At 53.0% G+C, this 18237-nt stretch overlaps 9 protein-coding genes across 9 annotated transcripts; 6 read left to right on the top strand and 3 right to left on the bottom strand.

Annotated features, from left to right (window-relative positions):
* The first annotated feature begins 81 nt into the window (after window positions 1-81).
* On the top strand, window positions 82-3302 carry BDV59DRAFT_95167 (uncharacterized protein). Its single transcript, XM_073697386.1, has 7 exons — window positions 82-231; window positions 293-379; window positions 454-580; window positions 645-819; window positions 884-1486; window positions 1539-2089; window positions 2143-3302. The coding sequence occupies exons 1-7, from the start codon at window positions 203-205 to the stop codon at window positions 3163-3165; spliced, it is 2595 nt and encodes an 864-aa protein (XP_073545245.1). The 5' UTR covers window positions 82-202; the 3' UTR covers window positions 3166-3302.
* A 475-nt stretch (window positions 3303-3777) lies between these two features.
* On the bottom strand, window positions 3778-5702 carry BDV59DRAFT_184624 (adenosine kinase). Its single transcript, XM_073690712.1, has 7 exons — window positions 5511-5702; window positions 5420-5435; window positions 5195-5348; window positions 4781-5122; window positions 4386-4723; window positions 4222-4335; window positions 3778-4140 (listed from the first exon to the last, which is right to left on the bottom strand). The coding sequence occupies exons 1-7, from the start codon at window positions 5560-5562 to the stop codon at window positions 4101-4103; spliced, it is 1056 nt and encodes a 351-aa protein (XP_073545244.1). The 5' UTR covers window positions 5563-5702; the 3' UTR covers window positions 3778-4100.
* Window positions 5703-6028: 326 nt separating this feature from the next.
* On the top strand, window positions 6029-6699 carry BDV59DRAFT_204435 (DUF1770 domain-containing protein; the record flags this gene model as incomplete). Its single annotated transcript, XM_073694464.1, has 3 exons — window positions 6029-6334; window positions 6394-6588; window positions 6661-6699. 3 exons carry the CDS (start codon window positions 6029-6031, stop codon window positions 6697-6699), a joined length of 540 nt encoding a protein of 179 aa, XP_073545243.1.
* A 302-nt stretch (window positions 6700-7001) lies between these two features.
* BDV59DRAFT_184620 (uncharacterized protein) lies at window positions 7002-9252 on the bottom strand. Its single transcript, XM_073690711.1, has 5 exons — window positions 9012-9252; window positions 8735-8904; window positions 8484-8613; window positions 8056-8424; window positions 7002-7999 (listed from the first exon to the last, which is right to left on the bottom strand). The coding sequence occupies exons 1-5, from the start codon at window positions 9213-9215 to the stop codon at window positions 7112-7114; spliced, it is 1761 nt and encodes a 586-aa protein (XP_073545242.1). The 5' UTR covers window positions 9216-9252; the 3' UTR covers window positions 7002-7111.
* A 65-nt stretch (window positions 9253-9317) lies between these two features.
* On the top strand, window positions 9318-10105 carry BDV59DRAFT_184618 (uncharacterized protein). Its single transcript, XM_073690710.1, has one exon. The coding sequence runs from the start codon at window positions 9378-9380 to the stop codon at window positions 9621-9623; it is 246 nt and encodes an 81-aa protein (XP_073545241.1). The 5' UTR covers window positions 9318-9377; the 3' UTR covers window positions 9624-10105.
* Window positions 10106-10316: 211 nt separating this feature from the next.
* On the top strand, window positions 10317-11817 carry BDV59DRAFT_184616 (60S ribosomal protein uL2). The gene is made up of 4 exons (XM_073690709.1): window positions 10317-10343; window positions 10438-10495; window positions 10575-11152; window positions 11228-11817. Exons 2-4 carry the CDS (start codon window positions 10447-10449, stop codon window positions 11363-11365), a joined length of 765 nt encoding a protein of 254 aa, XP_073545239.1. The 5' UTR covers window positions 10317-10343; window positions 10438-10446; the 3' UTR covers window positions 11366-11817.
* BDV59DRAFT_95112 (uncharacterized protein) lies at window positions 11350-11817 on the bottom strand. Its single transcript, XM_073697385.1, has one exon. The coding sequence runs from the start codon at window positions 11731-11733 to the stop codon at window positions 11497-11499; it is 237 nt and encodes a 78-aa protein (XP_073545240.1). The 5' UTR covers window positions 11734-11817; the 3' UTR covers window positions 11350-11496.
* A 2269-nt stretch (window positions 11818-14086) lies between these two features.
* Window positions 14087-15601, top strand: mpt (putative DNA repair and transcription factor Ada). The gene has a single exon (XM_073690708.1). It carries the CDS (start codon window positions 14564-14566, stop codon window positions 15290-15292), a length of 729 nt encoding a protein of 242 aa, XP_073545238.1. The 5' UTR covers window positions 14087-14563; the 3' UTR covers window positions 15293-15601.
* Window positions 15602-15936: 335 nt separating this feature from the next.
* Window positions 15937-17977, top strand: BDV59DRAFT_184613 (BAR domain protein). Its single transcript, XM_073690707.1, has 5 exons — window positions 15937-16519; window positions 16577-16744; window positions 16798-16913; window positions 16969-17249; window positions 17316-17977. Exons 1-5 carry the CDS (start codon window positions 16393-16395, stop codon window positions 17908-17910), a joined length of 1287 nt encoding a protein of 428 aa, XP_073545237.1. The 5' UTR covers window positions 15937-16392; the 3' UTR covers window positions 17911-17977.
* Window positions 17978-18237: the final 260 nt, after the last annotated feature.

Raw genomic sequence — 18237 nt, 5'->3', positions numbered from 1 at the left:
CGCTGATCCGTCTTCATCCCTCCCCCTCCGATATCGAACCGGTCCCGCCCTGCGCTCACTTTCCTCCCCCGCCGCACCCTTCATATACTACTGATGGATCGTTCACTGCTTTCGTCGCCCGCAGACGTCCAGCCAGCCATAGCCATCTGACGGGCGAAGTCATCGCTGGAGTGACCCGGCCGTGATCTCATCCGTCCCGAGCATGGCGTCCGCGTTCCAGAATACGTGGCAGTCAGTAACCATTCCATTCGGCAGGATTAGACCTATTGTCGTTCTGAACATACATGCATAGGATCGCGCTCGATGCCGAAAAGGAGCTCCTGAGGACCCTCGCCGAAAAAGAGCCGACATTCACTGAGATCTCTCAATTTCTTTCCGAGTCAGTCTTTTGCCTATTCTGATGGCGTTTCGTGCGACCCAACACTAAACAACATAATTATTTCGCTACTACAGATTCCGTGTCGCCTGCCAGAATGCCATTCTCCGAGACTTTGAAGCGGCTCGCTCGAACAATGTCGAAGCCCGTCTCTGGGACGCTCACTTGAAGATAAATACGCGGTTTCGCAAATTACTTGCTCGCGTGAGTACCAAAACCCGTCTAGAGTGTCACGCGACCCAGCGCTCAACTGAATAACTGAGTGTAGTTTCGGGAGGAAAACGGACAGAAGAAACCGGTGGAAAAGCGGAAACTGGGGAAACATTATCTCGAGTTCATCAAATCCAGCCAGCGATTCTATCGGGGATACATTCAACAACTGTCGTCACATTTTGGGGGGATTTCGGAGCTTGAGAAGGTGGCGCGGAAGTTCAACTTTGACAGTGAGCAATCCCATTCTTATTGTAAACATCAGCCATGGTTGATCAGTGTTCGCGTCACTACCAGATCTTTCGGCAGAAGATTCTTCTCCCGCCGCGTCCGAAGAACTTCGAAAACAGATACTGCAATCATGTCATGCAACCCTAATCCGTCTCGGCGACCTCTCGCGCTACCGCGAAACCGAACTTGCCACCAAGGACCGCAAAGAACGCAACTGGGGTCCCGCCATTGGTTATTATGACCTGGCAACAGTGATATACCCCGCCTCGGGAGCATCGCATAACCAACTGGCAGTCATTGCCCTCGCCGATGGCAACCACTTGAGGGCCACCTATCACCTCTATAGGGCGCTAGCCGCCCAAGAGCCTCACCCGTCCGCCAAGGGTAATCTGGAGATCGAATTTCGAAAAGTGATGAATGCTTGGGCCAAGAGAGAATTGATACGTCCGGAAGATGCCGGCATCCCGGGGAGAGCTTTGGCACCGTGGTTTGTTTATCTACATGCGCAGTGCTACAGGGGCGCCGACTTCCCCGAGCATGACGAGCTGGAGAGTGAAGTGCTCAACCAGCTCGCTGTTGACCTCAAGGAACGTTCCCTAGAAGGCACCTTGCAAAAGTTTTGCCTTATAAATATCGCCGCGGAGGAATTTTCCAGAACACGCTCAACCGGTAATCCGTTTGATCTTCAGCATCTAAGAGCCGACACTGATATCTACTACAGAAGAACAAGTGTCGAATGCACGCCTATTTTTCCGTCGGATCAATGTCAAGACCTTCTTCACGTTGCTCCAGATCCTTTTGGCTGAGGTGGAGCGCTTCGCCGTAGAGGACCCCAGCCACAACGATACAAGGACCGGACCCGACAAAGTTACTGTCGTCGCTCGCCGCGTTCTGCCTGCTCTTCGGAATTACAGCTCCTGGCTTCTGACCGTCAGTCACTTACTAGTGGCCCATAAGGAGGAAAAAGACACTCCGTTGGCCGTTCAGATTACAGAGTTTTGGAAGATATACGCCAACACCCTGACTCTCCTCGCATCCACATTTGATGTGGTTCATCTTCCAGAGATCGACTATCTCCTGGAGGAGGACGAAGAGACGTTGTGCTTTGTACCGCTAAATAAAGACACTACATTTCGTAGATACTTGGATATAAACGGCCGCCAAAAACCTCGGATGAATGACCCCGGCGTGGAAAGGAGTCACCCCAACATCGAGATGCTTTATCGAATTCGCGAATTCGTAATCGATGGTCTCGATTTGGTTGTGAGCAATGTATGATGGAGCGGCGTCCCCGATGTTGGAGTCTTATGGCTAACTCGATTCAGAAAATTCCCATTGCTCTTGTCGACGATGAAGACAAGAAAACATTCATTTATAGAGAAGACGACCTTCCTTCTCAATTCTTCGCTAGCCCATCTGGCCATCACCATACGCTTTCCTCCGCGAGCATTGAGCGCGACGAGGTTCAACAGGTTGCACATGATCCCCAACATGGCGCGGATGCAAAGAGTGTCTTTGGCGGCTCTCAGTCCGCCTCCGCGTCTATGTCCGCCAGTATGCACCGGATTGTGGAAGGTGTGGAACGGTTGGTTGAGTCCGACACGTACGAGAACGCCCCTGCGGTGTCGGAACATCTTGTTTTCCCACATGGCGGCCAACCCACCTCCTCCCAATTCTTTGATCCCAGCACAGACTCCATCTTCCACGAAGAGAACTTCTCTACTCGACAGACCCCCATCGCTCCTCCGGGACTGGGACCGCCAGTGGCATCCTCCGCAGCCTTGGTCAGAGGCCCTTCGCAACAGTCGTACACACCACGACCCTCCCTGCCTAGTATCCCCAGCATATGGAGCACAGGCTTCTCTTCCAAGGTCGGTGGCGAGACCTCTGCCCCCCGGTCTCCACCAGGCCTAGGCCAATACCAGGGGAACATCATGCCGGGGAGTATCACCAGCCCTGGCGGCCATCATCCGGCCCCGGGTCCGGCCATGAACGACCTCCTTCGCCAGAACCTGCTTGGTCAATCGCAACTCCAGAACTCCCTCAACGGACCCACCCCCATGTCTTCGTGGATACCAACATCCAGCCCTGCCCCCCATCACATTCCCCCCGGCATGGGTTGGGACAGACCCGGAGGCATCGACGCGGCCCTTCCCCCCGCATCACTCGGACTGCCCAGCCAGCCGCTGTCCAGTGGTCTGCCGAACGCGTCATGGGCCAATGACGCCTTCCTTGCCAGCACTCTCTCCTCGGGAGGAGGATACCCCAGCTCGTCGGGATTGGACAATAACCGCAAATCTGCCTACGGTGCCATCGGCCAGACCCCGCCATGTGGACATGGGGGCTGATGTGACGCCAGCCTTCGTCACATCTGGTCTGGAGACAATGCCGGGCACACCAACGGCAGAAAACCAAGAACTTTGCGACACTTGGGAAGCCACATGGACGCAGAGAGGCTCGGAGGAAGAAACGGACATATGCATCCTTTCCCGTGCAGAAGGTCATGATTCTTGTCTCCGACCCCGTCCTTCCCGTTCGGTTCTCTCTCCCTCCCCCTAGACCACCTGGTTCGCTACTTCGCTAGCCGATGGAAGGATACATGGTGTTGGGGGTTTCTGCGCTCTAGTTAGAACGGCGCTTGACTGCATTGCTCGCTCGCCTCAGCTCTGCATGTCGGGTTCCTTCAGAATAGCAAGAGTTGGTCCCGAGCTTAGCTAGTACTTGCTGTTTAGGTAAAGAGTCCTTTCGATATCCAGGGAAACATGAAAAGCCGATGGAGAGTATGGCATACAGATAACTCAAATCCGGAGCCATGTCTTTTTCTGTCCCGCAATGTTTTTCTCTGGTAACTTGGATTTTAGCTCTATTTTCCCCTATTTTGTTCTTGCTTTTATTCTCTGCAAAAATATCAATCTAAATTGTGGTTTTGAGATGGATCTTTCCAATATACTACTAGAGATGCTGGGATCCAGTCATGGGTATTGAGAACCAAGAATTCATTCATTAAATCGTTGTTGAGAACGTCCCTGCGACTTCTATCTATCATGTGCTATATCATAACACCCCCGAAATCGGGTCGCATTTTCACGTCAAAGTAGATGCGGGTAGAAAGGAAAACAAGTCTAAGACGTTAAGTCAAGGACAAAGTCGGGTATAGAAGGTTGAAATCCTAGCGGCAACTTTTGCTGTGTATATTTTGCTCCGTGCAGATGTTGAAGCTTTCGCTGTGTATGCTTATTTTGTTCATTTCTTGCTTTCTTTGTTACTGGTTTGGCGCACACGCCTAGTTGGAGGGAGTGTAGGTCTTCTTGGGGAAGGGGAAACTGTTCATCTGTTAGTTCCTATTCCAGGGGATGGCCATCGCAGCGCGATTTAGCTCGTCAAATTGCAAGAGGATAACTTACGAGGGACCCAGCTCCTGGATGCTGAGGCTAGCGAGCCACTGGCCCATGTTCATGCTCTCCTCCAGGGACTTGCCCTGCACGATACCGGCGCAGAAACCACCAGCGAAGGCATCACTTGAGGCGTCGTTAGTATGCGGACTAGAGTACGTAGAGGGACAACTCACCCGGCGCCGTTGGTGTCGTTGATGCTCTCCTTGGCGACCTCGTGCACGGGGAACTCCTTCACCTCCACCTCGCCGTTGGGCTTGACGGTGGCAGAGATGGTGGGGAGGGTGCCCTGGGTAACGATGGCGACTCTGGGACGGTTGGTGTTCTTCTTGGGCAGCTGAGCCAGCTTCTTGGCAATCTCGACGACGTCGTCGGTGCCCCAGCTGTGGCTCTCGGAGTAAGCGCGAGCCTCGGTCTCGTTGCAGAAAGTGTAGTCGGTGTAGGGAAGAACGGTGTCCAGCTGGTCCTTGAAGAACTGAGGGATGAAGGGGGCGGAAAGAGAGAGCATGAAGATCTGGATGGCTGTCAATAATGCTGCAGTTGGGATGAACCCGACAAACAGGTATCATACCTTGTTCTTCGCGGCGGCCTCCTCACCCAGAGCCTGGATGGCAGGGACGCAGACAGTCAAGTGGTAGCCACCAATGTAGTACACCTGGGCCTTCTCGACGAGGGACCAGATGTTGGGCTGTTTGAGATGCTCGATCTTGTACTCGTTAGCAGCGGCGAGGTGGGTGCACATGCTGCGGTTGTGACCGGTGATGACGACGCCGCACTTGCCGGTGGGCTGGACATCGTCGACACGGTACTCAGTGTGCACACCGGCCTTTTGGCAAGCATCCTTGAGGATGTCGGCATACTTGTCCTTGCCGACACAGCCGATATACATGACGGAGTTGTCGGGCAGGATGTACTGCATTAGGAGCCCGGTTAGCGGGCTTCTGACTGTGTTAGGAATTTTGCATTGGAGGGATGCAATCCGTACCTGAGCACCACGGGCAGTGTTCTGGGCGGCACCACCAGCAATGAGCTTGGCGTCATGGTTCTGGAGCAGTTCCTCGTAGATGCCCATGTGCTTGTCCTCGGCGAGGATGGCATCGTTGTCCTTCAGGCCATATTTCTGCAGGAGGGCAGCGTCACTGAACAGATTTAGATAGCAGGTTAGTCTGTCTCGTTCATGTCATTCCATGGGTCATCCGGATAAACATACCCGACAGCCTGGATGTCTAGATATTGGTGCAATGTTAGCAAACCGAGTGAGAAGAGATCAGCTTACGGGGGGGGCCCGTAGTCGTACGCACCGAGAAGAGGGTTCTCCAGACAGAGGAAGGGGTATCCTTGAGCGGCAGCCATGGCGTTTGTACGGAGGTTGGAGGAGATTGAAGAGGGGGATTGGGTTCACAGAGGGAGATGGGGAGGAGTAGCGAAGGTGGGAGAGTGAAGGTGGAGGAGGGGCCTTTGGAGGATGATCGAGGGGCATGCGGGGCGGTGAAATACTGCCGCTGTCCATGCCATGGTCGACGGATTCTACACCGTATGTTGGGAAGAGATAATGTGAGAGACATGCATGCAGTATCTTAAAAGGGATGCTAATACAGGATATGAATCTACGAGACTTCCTGTATAGATATCTGCAGTTTTCTCATAGATCATTGGATGTTGTATCAGTATCCGAGGGCTTCCCGAACGGGTCTAGTGCCATGGCCTCCATCGTCATCAAACATCAACCACTCCAAACCGCTTCTCTTCTTCTCCTCTACTCCCTCCACACCATTCCCCTGTTCCATCCCTTTATCCTTATTCCCTCGTCTCTCTCACCATGGCAGACGCTCCTTTGGGAATTGCTCAGACCATTCAATCCGCCTCCCTGAACAGGAACCCCTCTCCTTTCCACGACATCAATCCAACGACCTCCGCCTCCGAGAAGCTCCCGGTCGACCATGCTTCCTCCGACACCGAAAGCATACCTTCCGACGTGTTAGACCCCCGTCACATGGTCCGCTCTGTTCCCCGTCGTCAAACCCTCCCCCCATTACCAGATCTGCGGTTTGAGCAAAGCTACCTGGCCAGTATCCGGGGCGCCGACACCTGGGGACGAGTCGCATGGATCACCATCCGCGATCAGGTACGCCCTTCCCAGTCACTTCCCTCACATGAGAACTCCTGCCAACTAACCACGCGCAGGTCCTCCTCCCCCTGATGCAAGGCACCCTCTGGACCCTCGCGCTGTCCGGCTGGCGCTTCTGGAACCGCAACGCGTCGCTCAGCGGCCAGACCCTCGGGAGTAGAATTCGCAGATGGTGGTATGAGGTTAACAACTGGAAATTGCCGCCCCTACCGTCCATGAAGGATCCGCAACTTGCGGCGCAGGCGGAAGACGTGAGTGGCCATCCCCTTTTTCTGATGGTTGCGATGTGGGATTAGAGGCTGACATTTACGGAGTTCTTACAGTTCTATACGGCGCAGTTTTCTAACGCGGGTGCTGACTAGGGGCCCAAGGTCAATTCTTGTGCATTGGCGGTTTCTGTTATTAGTTGCATTCTGGGAGTTAACGGGTTGGCGTTCAAGTAGATATGGCATTCTCTCTTATCTAGCTCCAGATACCAGCTGGATACGTATTTTTGAACAGATCCTCCCCATTTGTGAGATATAGTAGCACCGGGCTGGAAGCATCCCCTTTCAGCCGGGCATTATACCCTTATACTATCCGTCTACGATAATGTCCAATGGGAATATTCTTAGTTCCTACACCACAGCCAGACTTTTAGGGTTGCAACATGGATCGGAAATCACCGCCAATAATATAAACGCCTAACAATACAGCTTTCCCTCCGTATACATTAATAGTAAGTCAACGCTCAGAAAATCTATCAGTCAGCGGGAGCTCCGGGGTTTATATAACCTAGGCAGTCTCATCTGGACGAGGCATCGGGGCCGCCGGATGACTGGGAAGCTCGGCTGTAGATTGCATAACGGGGGGCGCGCCTCCTTGCGGTTGGCTTTCAGTCCCGTTTTGCGCAGGACCGGCTTGCGGCTCCAGAGGAGCCTCGCTGGGTGCCGCAATAGGCGGCTTCACATCTAACGCCGGTGGCGGCTGCTGGGCAGTGGTAGGCAGCCCATTGATCGCAGGCGGCGGTGGCTGCACTGGTGGTAAGGAGCTTGCGTTCTCGGCTGGGACAACGTCCGGTTGGCTTTTGCCATTCTGCGCTGACGGCTGTTCCCCAGAGGCACTTTGACCGCTCGGCATCTTGTCTTTGTTGTATCGGAGCTGCACAACGAGACTTCGGTTTTCCCCGTTAATTACCGACTCGTCGCCGCTCACTTCCTCCTCGTCGTCGCCCTCAAACTCGTTCTCATCTTCTTCCTCGCCGCCTTGCCACTCGTTCCCGCTCGACTGACCGCCGTCAGAACCCTCATCCATTTCATCGTCCACTTCGAATGTGTACCCGTTGGCCCGTGTGGTGCGAGTCCGCTGGGATCTGCCCAAGCCTTCCTCCTCGCGCTGACCAGCCAGCAAGGCCTCGCCGTATAAGCCACCCGCACGAGAGCGAATCTGCCTTCCGCTAGCGGTGAATCTCGGCCCTACCGCCTCGGTGGGCGTAGAAACGCCGGATGTGTTGCGGGTCGATCGTCGAGTCGCCGGCAGGCCATCCGAGAAGATGTCCTCGTCGTCCGAGTACGTATATTTCAGCTTCTTCCCACGCGTACGTCCCTCGTACAGAGAGAACCCAGGTTCCGGTCGAGCGAACGCGGCCTTCCGGGCGATACGATAATCGCGGCGTTTGCGCTTCTGTGTGCCGAGTGAGCCGTGACGACCACGGAACAGGGATGTAGTGGCCGGCTTACCTCTTCTGAGCCCTCGAAGCGGGGAATCGACAGGCGGATCTTCTCGCTCAGCTTCTTCGAATTCGTACTCCGCTCCCCCTCGAGCTTTTCCGCAATAGCTTGCAACTCGGGGATCGTGCCCGCCACGCTCCACCATGTAACATGCTTCAACGCGGGATTGCTCTCGCGGTACAGTCTGAAGTGGGTGTCGTCCAGTCCTTCAATCAACCAATACCGGCGTTTCAGTCCGTCGCGGCCCCATGGCTGAACCGAAAGTGGCTGGTTCAGGTCATCTTCATGACGGGCTTGCTTGTAGGATTCCTTGATCTTTGCTTGGACAGCTTCGGACGATGATAAGGACCAGAGGATGAGCGATTTGAGTAATACCAGCTAGAAAGGTCAGCAACATGCAATTTCGAAAGGGCCAATTCGGTAGTCGCGTTACATACGCGTTGTTCGGGCGTCATTCCCGCAAAAGATCCACCCCCATGGAGGGGGTTCTTCCCTTGCCAAGCCTTAGGCCATTGCGAAACGTGAGTTTGGATCGCCTCTTCCAGGGGGCGTGTGTAGTGATTCCGCCTGCGCATTGAGAAAGAAGGGTTAGTTCTCGATGACAAAGCTAAGCGATCCTATTGGGGGATGACCAGAAGCTGCGCACAGCTTGGACTGGTAGGCCGGGGAGGCGTGTGGCGCAACGTACTCGACGTCCTTCTTCCTGTTCAACACCAGTCCCAATAATGCACACAATAATCTCTCGATATGGTCACCCGGTGGGAGCTCCGAGACACCTCTCTCGATGTCTTGGGGTCCGTAGTGTGGCGTGGATCGCGGGAACACCTCGTGAAAACGCGCGCGGAACATTACAATGAACTGGTGGTGTTGCGACGAGTCAGCCAAGTCGTTCGCGCGGAGGACCAGAAACGCGTCGAATTCAGGACGACGAGAGGAGAAAGATTTGGATCCAGATGGCAACTCACTGCAATGTCCGGGTTGTCGGCCAAAACATATTCATGTGGTGGTGAGGGAGCTCGTTTCGGCGGCGGAGATTCGGATTCCTTCTTCTTGAAGTACTTGGTGATGCCGACAGGCTCGTCGACGGCCATGGAGGCAGGCTCCTCATCTGAAGGAGGGGCCGATGACAGCGACGAAAGATCGGAATCAGAAAGAGACATGTTGGACATGTTCTGGTGGGAGTTTGGGGTTGATGGGGTGGTGACGGAGGAGAAAGCAGGTGGGCGAGTCGGCGCCGCAGGAAGTACGTGCCAGCTACTGTCTCTGCTCCCTACGGTTGGAGCGCGGCTTTTAACGCGCGTGGTCTCGTCAATCCCAGCGCATATTCAGGTATGATCCACGACAACTCATGCTCATGGATTCTTTTTCTTCACCTGTTTTTTGGGACATTTTCGTCTACATTTGGAGCGGATTTCTATTTAAGAATTGATTATGCAGTCCAGAGGGATTCTGAACGTGTGCATGCGGCGAAGATGCTGATCGCATGGGAATCATGCATAACAAACCACGCACGCCAAAGAATTTGGTACGTAGAGACATCCGGGGAGATGCAGAATGACTTCTCATTGCGCATATAGATGGAGAAGGGAGGGACCTCGGGTGACAGCGCGTTGCGCGCGTATGGGTATTGTTCGTGTGAAGGCAATCAACATCTCCATCACCGATCGTCTATCCATCGTTGGATAATCCACATGACAGCTAGGCAGAACGCTCAGGTGTCTAATAACGCCTTGATATCATCATCACAATAGGCGGGAGGATCGACCACACGAGATACTCGCGTCAATGCGTCAACCATAAGATGCGTAATCTTCCGCAGTGCGCCGGGGTACAGTATTCCGTATAGCCTGTTGATATTCGGGTGTCCCTTCTATCGTATTAGTCGTGTCATGATGGTCGCGTCCGATGAAAGGGTATGAGGTTGACGCGGCGAGACGTGGACCCGCTGACACAATCCTGAAGATGAGAGAGACCCAGTAGCTGTATTCGGATGAGGCCTTTGGGCTCTTTTCAGAATCGTCTCGCCGATATTCGCAATGGTGCGAATCACATAATGCATACGAGACAGAGCAGCGGAGGGGACGAGAAGGTCCTCATACGGGGTTATATAAGCGCGGTCCACTTTAACCGCAACAGACGCCCCCCAATCATCGTCCACAGCGACGACCGCCAAGATCCAAAACAGCGCTAGCGCCAACTCGGTTAGGTTAGCGATTTCGCCCTAATGCCCACACAGTCCTGAGTCCCCGACGAATTCTCTACTACACCAACCCGACAAGCCCATCTTCGATCTTGAGGTACGAGAATTTCCAACCACTCCCACCACGTCCACCGAGTCGCCGGCGGTCTTTCTTTCTTCTCGTCAATACTAACCTCCAGGTTTATCTACAGAAAGTCGCCATGGGTCGCGTGATCCGCAATCAGAGGAAGGGTCGTGGATCCATTTTCAGTGAGTGCGACCGCAGTGTTTCGAAAATTCGAACGCATCCCAGGAGGATCTCGAGTGCTGATTGAACTTCGCCCTCTAGCGGCTCACACCCGTCTCAACAAGGCCCCTGCCCAGTTCCGTACCCTCGACTACGCCGAGCGTCATGGATACACCAGAGGTGTCGTGAAGGAGATCATCCACGACCCCGGCCGTGGTGCTCCCCTCGCCAAGGTCCAGTTCCGTCACCCCTACAAGTACAAGATGATCACCGAGACCTTCATCGCCAACGAGGGCATGTACACTGGCCAGTTCATCTACGCCGGAAAGAACGCCGCCCTGACCATCGGCAACGTCCTCCCTCTCGCCTCCGTTCCTGAGGGTACCGTCATCACCAACGTCGAGGAGAAGGCTGGTGACCGTGGTGCTCTGGGCCGTACCTCCGGTAACTACGTTACCGTCATCGGCCACAACCCCGAAGACGGCAAGACCCGTATCAAGCTCCCCTCCGGTGCCAAGAAGGTCGTCAAGGACACCTCTCGTGGTATGATCGGTATCGTTGCCGGTGGTGGTCGTACCGACAAGCCCCTGCTCAAGGCTTCTCGTGCCAAGCACAAGTTCGCTGTCAAGCGCAACTCTTGGCCCAAGACTCGTGGTGTTGCCATGAACCCCGTTGATCACGTAAGGACTCCCCCTTTTACCTGGAGTTTACTCGTATATCTGCAGGAATAGACCGCTGACATACGTTTCCTATAGCCTCACGGTGGTGGTAACCACCAGCACATCGGTAAGGCCTCGACCATCTCCCGCTACGCTGCCCAGGGTCAAAAGGCCGGTCTCATTGCTGCCCGGAGAACCGGTCTCCTCCGTGGTACGCAGAAGACCAAGGAGTAAGCGGGGTACTGAGTGGAGTTCTTTTGTTTGTGACGGGTTGAAAATGCTCTTCTGCTATGAGACATCTGTACTTAGGCGACTGCGGATAACCTTCCACGCGTCCTTAGCCAAGTTAAGGTTGTGGCCAAATTTCAATGACGATTAAAAAAATACAATGGGATGGTCAAAATTTCATACTCAGGGTATATTATACATATCCAGGAACCATAATACAAGCAATTGAACTCATTTTCACATAAATTCGGATTTTTGACATGGCGGTTCAGCTTAGATGGTCTTGGGTCCATTGTATACGCAGCCTCTGGTTGAAGGAAACCTAGGGGTGCGAGATGGACTAAAGCGAGTCCCCTGGTGGTTGGAATTAACATAATTATACAAACTCTGCTGGGTTGTTGGTTTTACGTGGGGTTTGGTTAGATCACCGATAGATATATATTTGTACCTATACGTACCTGTTTTTCTGCAACATTATACATTTTCTGTTTTACACCTCGCCGCTTTACCGAGGGCACTCAGGGCATGCTTAGTTAGTATGGTGATTGGTTTTAGGTACATACCTCGGGGAATTGCTCCTTGAAGTAGTTGCAGATTTGAGCAGCCTCAACGTTCTCATGCCAACATCTCTCAATGACTGTTCCGCATGTGATGCTAGCAAGCTTTGGAAACTGTGATTTCTTGTACCGCTTTTGGACTTCATCACTAGGGACCTCCTCATATGGATATTTGTTTGTCATAATGAAGCAAATCAATGAGCCTAGCGCAGATATGTCGCCTTTGCATCGAGGAATATCATCCCAGTGCACCTCTGGAGGACAACAGCGAGTAGGTGCAGCCGCGGATGGCCGAGAATCATCCAGAGAGGACCCACCAAAATCAGATGTTTTTTCAGATGCAAGTTATGGTCGAGTGAGAAGTTCCTTGGATACAGACCACAGTGGACAACGTTATTGTTGCGGAGAACATAAAGACCTTCAGCGACATGGGTAGCCCATCTGTGACGAAGGTTTAACTCGATGCCATCTCGATGTTCCCTGATATACTTCTGAAGGTTCCCATGCTTCATATATTCCATTGCTAAGTAGCATGTCGACGGGTCTCAGTTGAAAGTTCTAGGAATATGAGGATGTTGACAAATCCTTTGGTGTATCTTAGCATCAAGCTCCATGTTCTGCCGTGCGCTTTCCTCCTCGGATGGGATCCACGGGTTTACCGTTGGGGTCTTGACCACTTCACCCGATTGCAGGAGCTCGAGAAACGCAGTGCCTCCATGGGCTAGGTTCTTGCCTTTCGTTCCAAAGATAACTTCTCCAGACTTTGGCGTTTGGGGCCCTTTGTGCGGCCCGATGGGTATATAAGTGATAACAGAGGGGCATTTTGACGAGTTGATAGCTTGAAGAGAGCACATGACTAGAAGAAGAGCTTTTCTATTCAGATATCAAGGTCACGTTGACACGGAAGCGACAGTTTGTCCCGTGCCTTCGTCCAGCGACCTCTCAGGCCTTCCGTCTAGACTGAGACAGGAAGACAATTGAAGACCAACAACGAGCGCTACGGGGGAGAGGAACATGAATATCGAAGGAGAGGACGAGTAGAAGTGAATGCGTCTTACCATAGACATAGCAAATCGTTCTAATCTCTAAGGTGAGCTGCCCATTTAAGCTTGGGTCGATATTTAATGTGTAAAAGGGACAACGGCAAAAGAGGGTTATCCTTCAAGCAATCTTCTAGGCCATTTTATTCTGAATTGGATGTCCTATTTAGGAGCCAGAAGACTGGAAATGTGGAAATGACTGTCAAGAGGTTTGGTGATGGGACTATGGAATTGTGGATACTCGGTCATCGGTGGCTTGGTTCTCCGGTCCAACATTTGAGAGTCGTTGATCATCAAAAATCCTAGTAGTATGGTACCGTTCATCATAAACTGACGCCTGATACATCCCTGTATGGTGATAGGGGCTGTAATTGTGCCTGGCTTTGGAAGGCGACGCTGAGCTCACGGATTCATCCTTTGCCGTCAGTGTCAGGAGAATTATCCGGGCAGTCTGTTGTCGTCCTTTTTTCTTGTAAGGTTAATGGCGAAGTTCGCCTGCAATAGGCAGCATAAGCAATTACCAGTAACATAGAATACTGAGCAGTTTAAGTGTGCCATGGCCCGCGCTCCAAGCAGGTGTGGGCTGCTTTCAAATAACTCACTACTCCTTCCTGGAGGTCTACCAGAAATAGACCATCACACGCACTGTTTAGTCTGATGGGCTAAGCTATCCCACTGTCTCACTCCTCATATGTCCTACCTTGCTTACCAATAGAGCAATAGTTAGACATAACTAATTATATTCGATTGCGTGGCCAAAAGGTACTATGATATCTAATATATGGCTCATTTTCAAGATTACTCACCCAATCACCTGTGAAATTTAGTCAAACAAAGCTTTGTCTGACGGTCTCCGCAGTCGTAGCTGGAGAAGAGGGCCCTTTTTGCCACTACTGATTCGATCATAAAGCTGAAATTTTCCTGGGTTGGTTCGGCCACGCTCTGCGAAAGGATCTCCAGCTCCTAATGATCCTTCTTCACAGAAAGGGATCCGGCATGCAACCCTTGTCACAATTTAAAGGGAAAGGGGGCTTGTTTATGTTAATCTGTGCATTTTGTGCTACATCAGGTCCAACAATGCTGAGAGTCCACGGGCCAATGAGGTTTTTGACCTCTAGACACTTGTTAATCTTGCAATGTAGATAGTATAGTCAACCCTGTGAGTACGTACGTTTTAGATATCTCATATTGTGAGACTTGTTACACACCTCCCATGCACACTTGGATGTAGCTAGGAGGGGATTTCCTCATTCTATCATATGTCCTGCCCATCATCTATGATCCACCGAGTTCAAGTCATGTTCAGTTCTTGCCAGCCTTCGTGACAATGGGACATAATTCCTGAGTCTCCAGTTAATGAAATATCGGATATCATGACGTCTGATCCCTCATATACGGTAAGAGAATATTGAATAAAAGATCACTCAGTACCCTCAGCCAAGTGCGATGTTGGAGGATTGACTTCAAATTGACCAATCAGCGACCACCCCGCAATTTCGGGAGGCGATTTAAAGCCCATCACCACCACCGGCCCTCCCTCAGTCACCCACAGCCTCGCCTGCTAAAACAAGCCAGCCAGGCCAGATGGAAGTCCCTTTTACAATGTGATGGCCCAGAAGGATCTGCCCCAGAAAATCCCCCGCTTGACCACGGGCACCACCACATCAGCGCAATCCGCTGCAGTGCGCTGGCAAGCCGTCGTCCACCGAGATGCGACAGCCGATTGCTTCGTCTACGCGGTGCTAACCACGAAAATCTACTGTCGACCATCGTGCCCCAGTCGTCTAGCGCGTCGGGCCAACATTAGGTTCTACGACACACCGTCCCAGGCCGAAGCAGCCGGATTCCGGCCGTGTAAGCGCTGCAAACCCCAGACGGTCCAGCCCGAAAACCCGCAGATCCAATTGATCGTGCAGGCATGTGCGACGATTGAGTCAGACATCAGGGCCGGATCCAAGCCGACGCTGCGAGAACTCGCCGCCAAGGCGAGCCTCACCCCCAGCCATTTCCATCGCGTGTTCAAGAGGATCGCGGGCGTCACGCCGGGCCAGTACGCTGCCGCCGTGTTGGGTCGTCGGGAGGGATGTGGTCCGGTTGAAAATGCGGCGGCCTCGTTTCAACCCTGGGATGGCGTGGATGGTTCCTGTGATCCTGGCATGTCTGCGGATCTAACGACTGGGTGGAATGATTTTGACGCTCTGATAGCCGCGGAGGCGGACTTGGCCTCTGGTCTGAACGGTGCATCGTTTATGGATGAAAGTATTGCTTCGTTGACTGGGGGTGACATTCCTGGCGCTACGGATGGCCTTGATTGGGATCGGTTTGTGGAGGGTTGACCGGAGGGGAGGGATGGGTTGGAACCGGCACGTTCTGAGATTTTAGCTCAAGCTTTGGGTTTGATGAAATAGTGGGTGTTGCTTGAGTGATTCGATCTATCCATATCCACAACACATGGATGGTCCACATTATTCGTCTATGCTTTTGAGACCAAAGGTAGTTCAATGCTTATCCTGCTTTCTGGATTAATTCGGCGGGCATGTGGGTTGGACTGGAGAATGTACAGCATACGTACTACGTACGCAAGTCTGCAGGGTCCTTGCATCCATGGTCTCGACGGAGAGTACGGTGTTCTGAAAATAGCAGAGTGGCAACGGCAGATTTGTGGTCTTCAGGAGGTTCTCCCCACCTGGTGGCCCACCAACGCGTGTCACGGTAGGGACCTGAGCCTATGGGACGCTTTGTCGCAGATAATAATAGCCAACAGGCTACTGTTTCAGGTACCCATCACTTCCTCTCTGAGGGCGCCCCCTCCAGGGTCTTTCGGCGTTCCACCCCCAAGTCTCGGTCATGGTGGCGCTTGCGTCGGGTGTCTGATTGGTATGGTGGTGATGGTCTGTCATTCCTGGAAACCCATTCCTAATAAATAATTCTAATAGAAAAAATATTGAAATAAAATAATAATAAAATTAACAAACGTTATCCCCAAGCATGACACTGAATTCCCATTCGAGAATTTAATTAATTCCATGTGCCGTTGTTGGGGCAGCTTCTCATTAATCAATCATTAATCAATCCCCCATCTTCCTCTCTCCTTCTCTCCCTCTTCACCCACCCCGTTGCTCGATCATCTCCATCCCTCACATCGCTGTGACTCTTCTGGGCCCATGGAGCACTGACAGATTCCTCTGTGGTCGTACTTTCATTCTCGCTGCCGAACTTGGTCGCTTTCCTGACAGGCTTCAGGGCTGTTGACCGCATTCGGTTATTTATATCTACACCCACGCCGCATTAAGATCCCACAGATTCGTTACGACCTCCCACCACTACGATCTATCGCTCTAGGTTTCTCGTCTTCTTCTTCTTTATCCATCATCTGCTCTCCGTTTTATTACTGCTTTTGATTCGATCAATTGATCCCGCTACAACGGCACCCAAAATGAACGTCAACCGGAAGTTCGACCGCTTCAAACAATGGGCCGGGGAGAGAATGGGGGGTGAAGTCAAGACCAATCTCTCCGATAACTTCAAGGCGATGGAGACTGAAATGAACGTGCGGCATGACGGTACGGACATCTGATCTACCGGGCAGCAACCAACCCACCGCTGACTTGCTTCTGCAGGCGTTGATCGCATCCACAAATCCATGACCGCCTACGTCAAGTCCATCTCCAAGCGCAGCGAAGGAGACGATAAAGAGAAGACGCTGCCTCTGGCGCATCTGGGCTCGAGCATGGTCAGTCATGGGGAAGATTTTGATGCCCACTCGGAATACGGACGATGCTTGTCCAGTATGTTTGCCGTACCATCTCGCTCCAACCTTGTTCCTGACCGTCTTCAATAGTGTTTGGTCGAGCCGAAGAGCGCCTGGCGCGCGTCCAGGAGACATACATCTCCCAGGCGACTTCTAGCTGGCTCGAGTCGCTGGAGCGATCCCTGGCTCAGATGAAAGACTATCAGGTACAGCCGACGCAGCGGATTTCCCTGACTGATAGCGACTGACTGATGTGCGTAGTCCGCGCGAAAGAAGCTCGACAGTCGACGACTGGCCTATGACACTTCTCTGTCGAAGATGCAGAAGGTCAAGAAAGAGGACTTCCGTATCGAGGAGGAACTGCGTACGCAGAAGATCAAGTACGAAGAGGCCAATGACGATGTGTTCCGCCGGATGCAGGACATCAAAGACGCAGAAGCGGATGGAGTTGTGGATCTGGAGGCCTTCCTTGAGGCGCAGCTGAACTATCATGAACAGTGCCGGGAGGTGCTTCTCCAGCTTAAGGATGAGTGGCCGAGCAGGTACGTTTGACCCCGATCGCGACCTGTGCTTGGGTCATACATGTGGTCCAGCTAACGCGTGGACAGACACTCGCAAGCGTCCCCTCCGAATGGCCGCCGGACCGGCCGCACCAGATCCAACACTGCGCACTCCTACCAAGAGCGGTATGAGCCTCTGCAGGAGGAGCCGGTGAATGGGGTGGACGTACGGCCGATTATCCGGTCAGAGCGGCCTACATCGATCTATACCGCGGATATGAGAGACCCACGTCCGGCTGAGACGGCCTCTCCTCGACCGGTGTTTAACCGGACGACGACGTTCGAGGGCCCGACTCAGTTACGACAGGAACAAGCGTCCGGTTCTCATCCGTGGGCAACTCGAGCAATCAGTGACACCTACTCCAGCCAGAGGAACCTGGCGAATCAATCGCGGCCTATCAGCCGGGTATATGAGGATCCGTATCGCGACCCGTCAGAAGCTGTCAGCCCGTTCGATGGAACAGGGTCTCCAGTGTCGAGCCATGGGTGTTCTGTCTCGCGTCGATCGAGTTCGGTGACCTTGAATGGGGTGTCGTTGCAGAAGAAAGCGCCTCCACCACCGCCTCCTTCACGGGCAAAGAAGCCGGCACCGCCGCCTCCGATGAAGCGGCCGATGGTGAGCGCGGGGGAGGTGACGATGTAGATGTTGTCTGTCCTTCGTTTATTCTTTATTTGTACGTAGGCTGGAGTTAAGGGAATGGAATTCGTACCGAATTCATACACGATGCAGTCCTGGCCCGTAGCGTAGCGATGACCAATTGAGGCTCACCTGAGTCAGCACACCACGTGACGGCCGAAATCTTCCCGTTTCCCATCGCCGCCCGGCTGCTTCTCCTCCTCCTCCCCGTTACAGGCACAGACAGGCTGAGCACCGCCAGTTTCCCCCGGCCACACGTCGCGAAAAGCCCCGTCCCCTCCATCTCCATCTCATCCATCTGCTCCCTCCACGCGCTTTTCCCTCCGCGCTTTC

Source organism: Aspergillus ambiguus, assembly GCF_047715705.1.
Source record: "Aspergillus ambiguus strain CBS 117.58 unplaced genomic scaffold BDV59scaffold_32, whole genome shotgun sequence".
Taxonomy (NCBI): domain Eukaryota; kingdom Fungi; phylum Ascomycota; class Eurotiomycetes; order Eurotiales; family Aspergillaceae; genus Aspergillus; species Aspergillus ambiguus.
This window is presented reverse-complemented; position numbering and strand designations above follow the sequence as displayed.

What these genes read in the sequence shown, in the direction of transcription:
- BDV59DRAFT_95167 (XM_073697386.1), top strand. Translation starts at nt 203, where the DNA reads ATGGCGTCCGCGTTCCAGAATACGTGGCA. An exon ending in GCGGAAGTTCAACTTTGACA is followed by an intron (nt 820 to 883) that starts GTGAGCAATCCC and finishes CGTCACTACCAG; the next exon opens with ATCTTTCGGCAGAAGATTCT. An exon ending in TTCCAGAACACGCTCAACCG is followed by an intron (nt 1,487 to 1,538) that starts GTAATCCGTTTG and finishes TATCTACTACAG; the next exon opens with AAGAACAAGTGTCGAATGCA.
- BDV59DRAFT_184624 (XM_073690712.1), bottom strand. Translation starts at nt 5,562, where the DNA reads ATGGCTGCCGCTCAAGGATACCCCTTCCTCTGTCTGGAGAACCCTCTT. An exon ending in AACGACACCAACGGCGCCGG is followed by an intron (nt 4,336 to 4,385) that starts GTGAGTTGTCCC and finishes CGACGCCTCAAG; the next exon opens with TGATGCCTTCGCTGGTGGTT. An exon ending in ATCCAGGAGCTGGGTCCCTC is followed by an intron (nt 4,141 to 4,221) that starts GTAAGTTATCCT and finishes ACAGATGAACAG; the next exon opens with TTTCCCCTTCCCCAAGAAGA.
- BDV59DRAFT_184620 (XM_073690711.1), bottom strand. Translation starts at nt 9,215, where the DNA reads ATGTCCAACATGTCTCTTTCTGATTCCGATCTTTCGTCGCTGTCATCG. An exon ending in AACAGGAAGAAGGACGTCGA is followed by an intron (nt 8,614 to 8,734) that starts GTACGTTGCGCC and finishes CTCAATGCGCAG; the next exon opens with GCGGAATCACTACACACGCC. An exon ending in GCTTCGAGGGCTCAGAAGAG is followed by an intron (nt 8,000 to 8,055) that starts GTAAGCCGGCCA and finishes CTCGGCACACAG; the next exon opens with AAGCGCAAACGCCGCGATTA.
- BDV59DRAFT_184618 (XM_073690710.1), top strand. Translation starts at nt 9,378, where the DNA reads ATGATCCACGACAACTCATGCTCATGGATTCTTTTTCTTCACCTGTTT.
- BDV59DRAFT_184616 (XM_073690709.1), top strand. Translation starts at nt 10,447, where the DNA reads ATGGGTCGCGTGATCCGCAATCAGAGGAAGGGTCGTGGATCCATTTTC. An exon ending in GGGTCGTGGATCCATTTTCA is followed by an intron (nt 10,496 to 10,574) that starts GTGAGTGCGACC and finishes TTCGCCCTCTAG; the next exon opens with CGGCTCACACCCGTCTCAAC. An exon ending in CCATGAACCCCGTTGATCAC is followed by an intron (nt 11,153 to 11,227) that starts GTAAGGACTCCC and finishes CGTTTCCTATAG; the next exon opens with CCTCACGGTGGTGGTAACCA.
- BDV59DRAFT_95112 (XM_073697385.1), bottom strand. Translation starts at nt 11,733, where the DNA reads ATGTTAATTCCAACCACCAGGGGACTCGCTTTAGTCCATCTCGCACCC.
- mpt (XM_073690708.1), top strand. Translation starts at nt 14,564, where the DNA reads ATGGCCCAGAAGGATCTGCCCCAGAAAATCCCCCGCTTGACCACGGGC.
- BDV59DRAFT_184613 (XM_073690707.1), top strand. Translation starts at nt 16,393, where the DNA reads ATGAACGTCAACCGGAAGTTCGACCGCTTCAAACAATGGGCCGGGGAG. An exon ending in ATACGGACGATGCTTGTCCA is followed by an intron (nt 16,745 to 16,797) that starts GTATGTTTGCCG and finishes CGTCTTCAATAG; the next exon opens with TGTTTGGTCGAGCCGAAGAG. An exon ending in CTCAGATGAAAGACTATCAG is followed by an intron (nt 16,914 to 16,968) that starts GTACAGCCGACG and finishes TGATGTGCGTAG; the next exon opens with TCCGCGCGAAAGAAGCTCGA.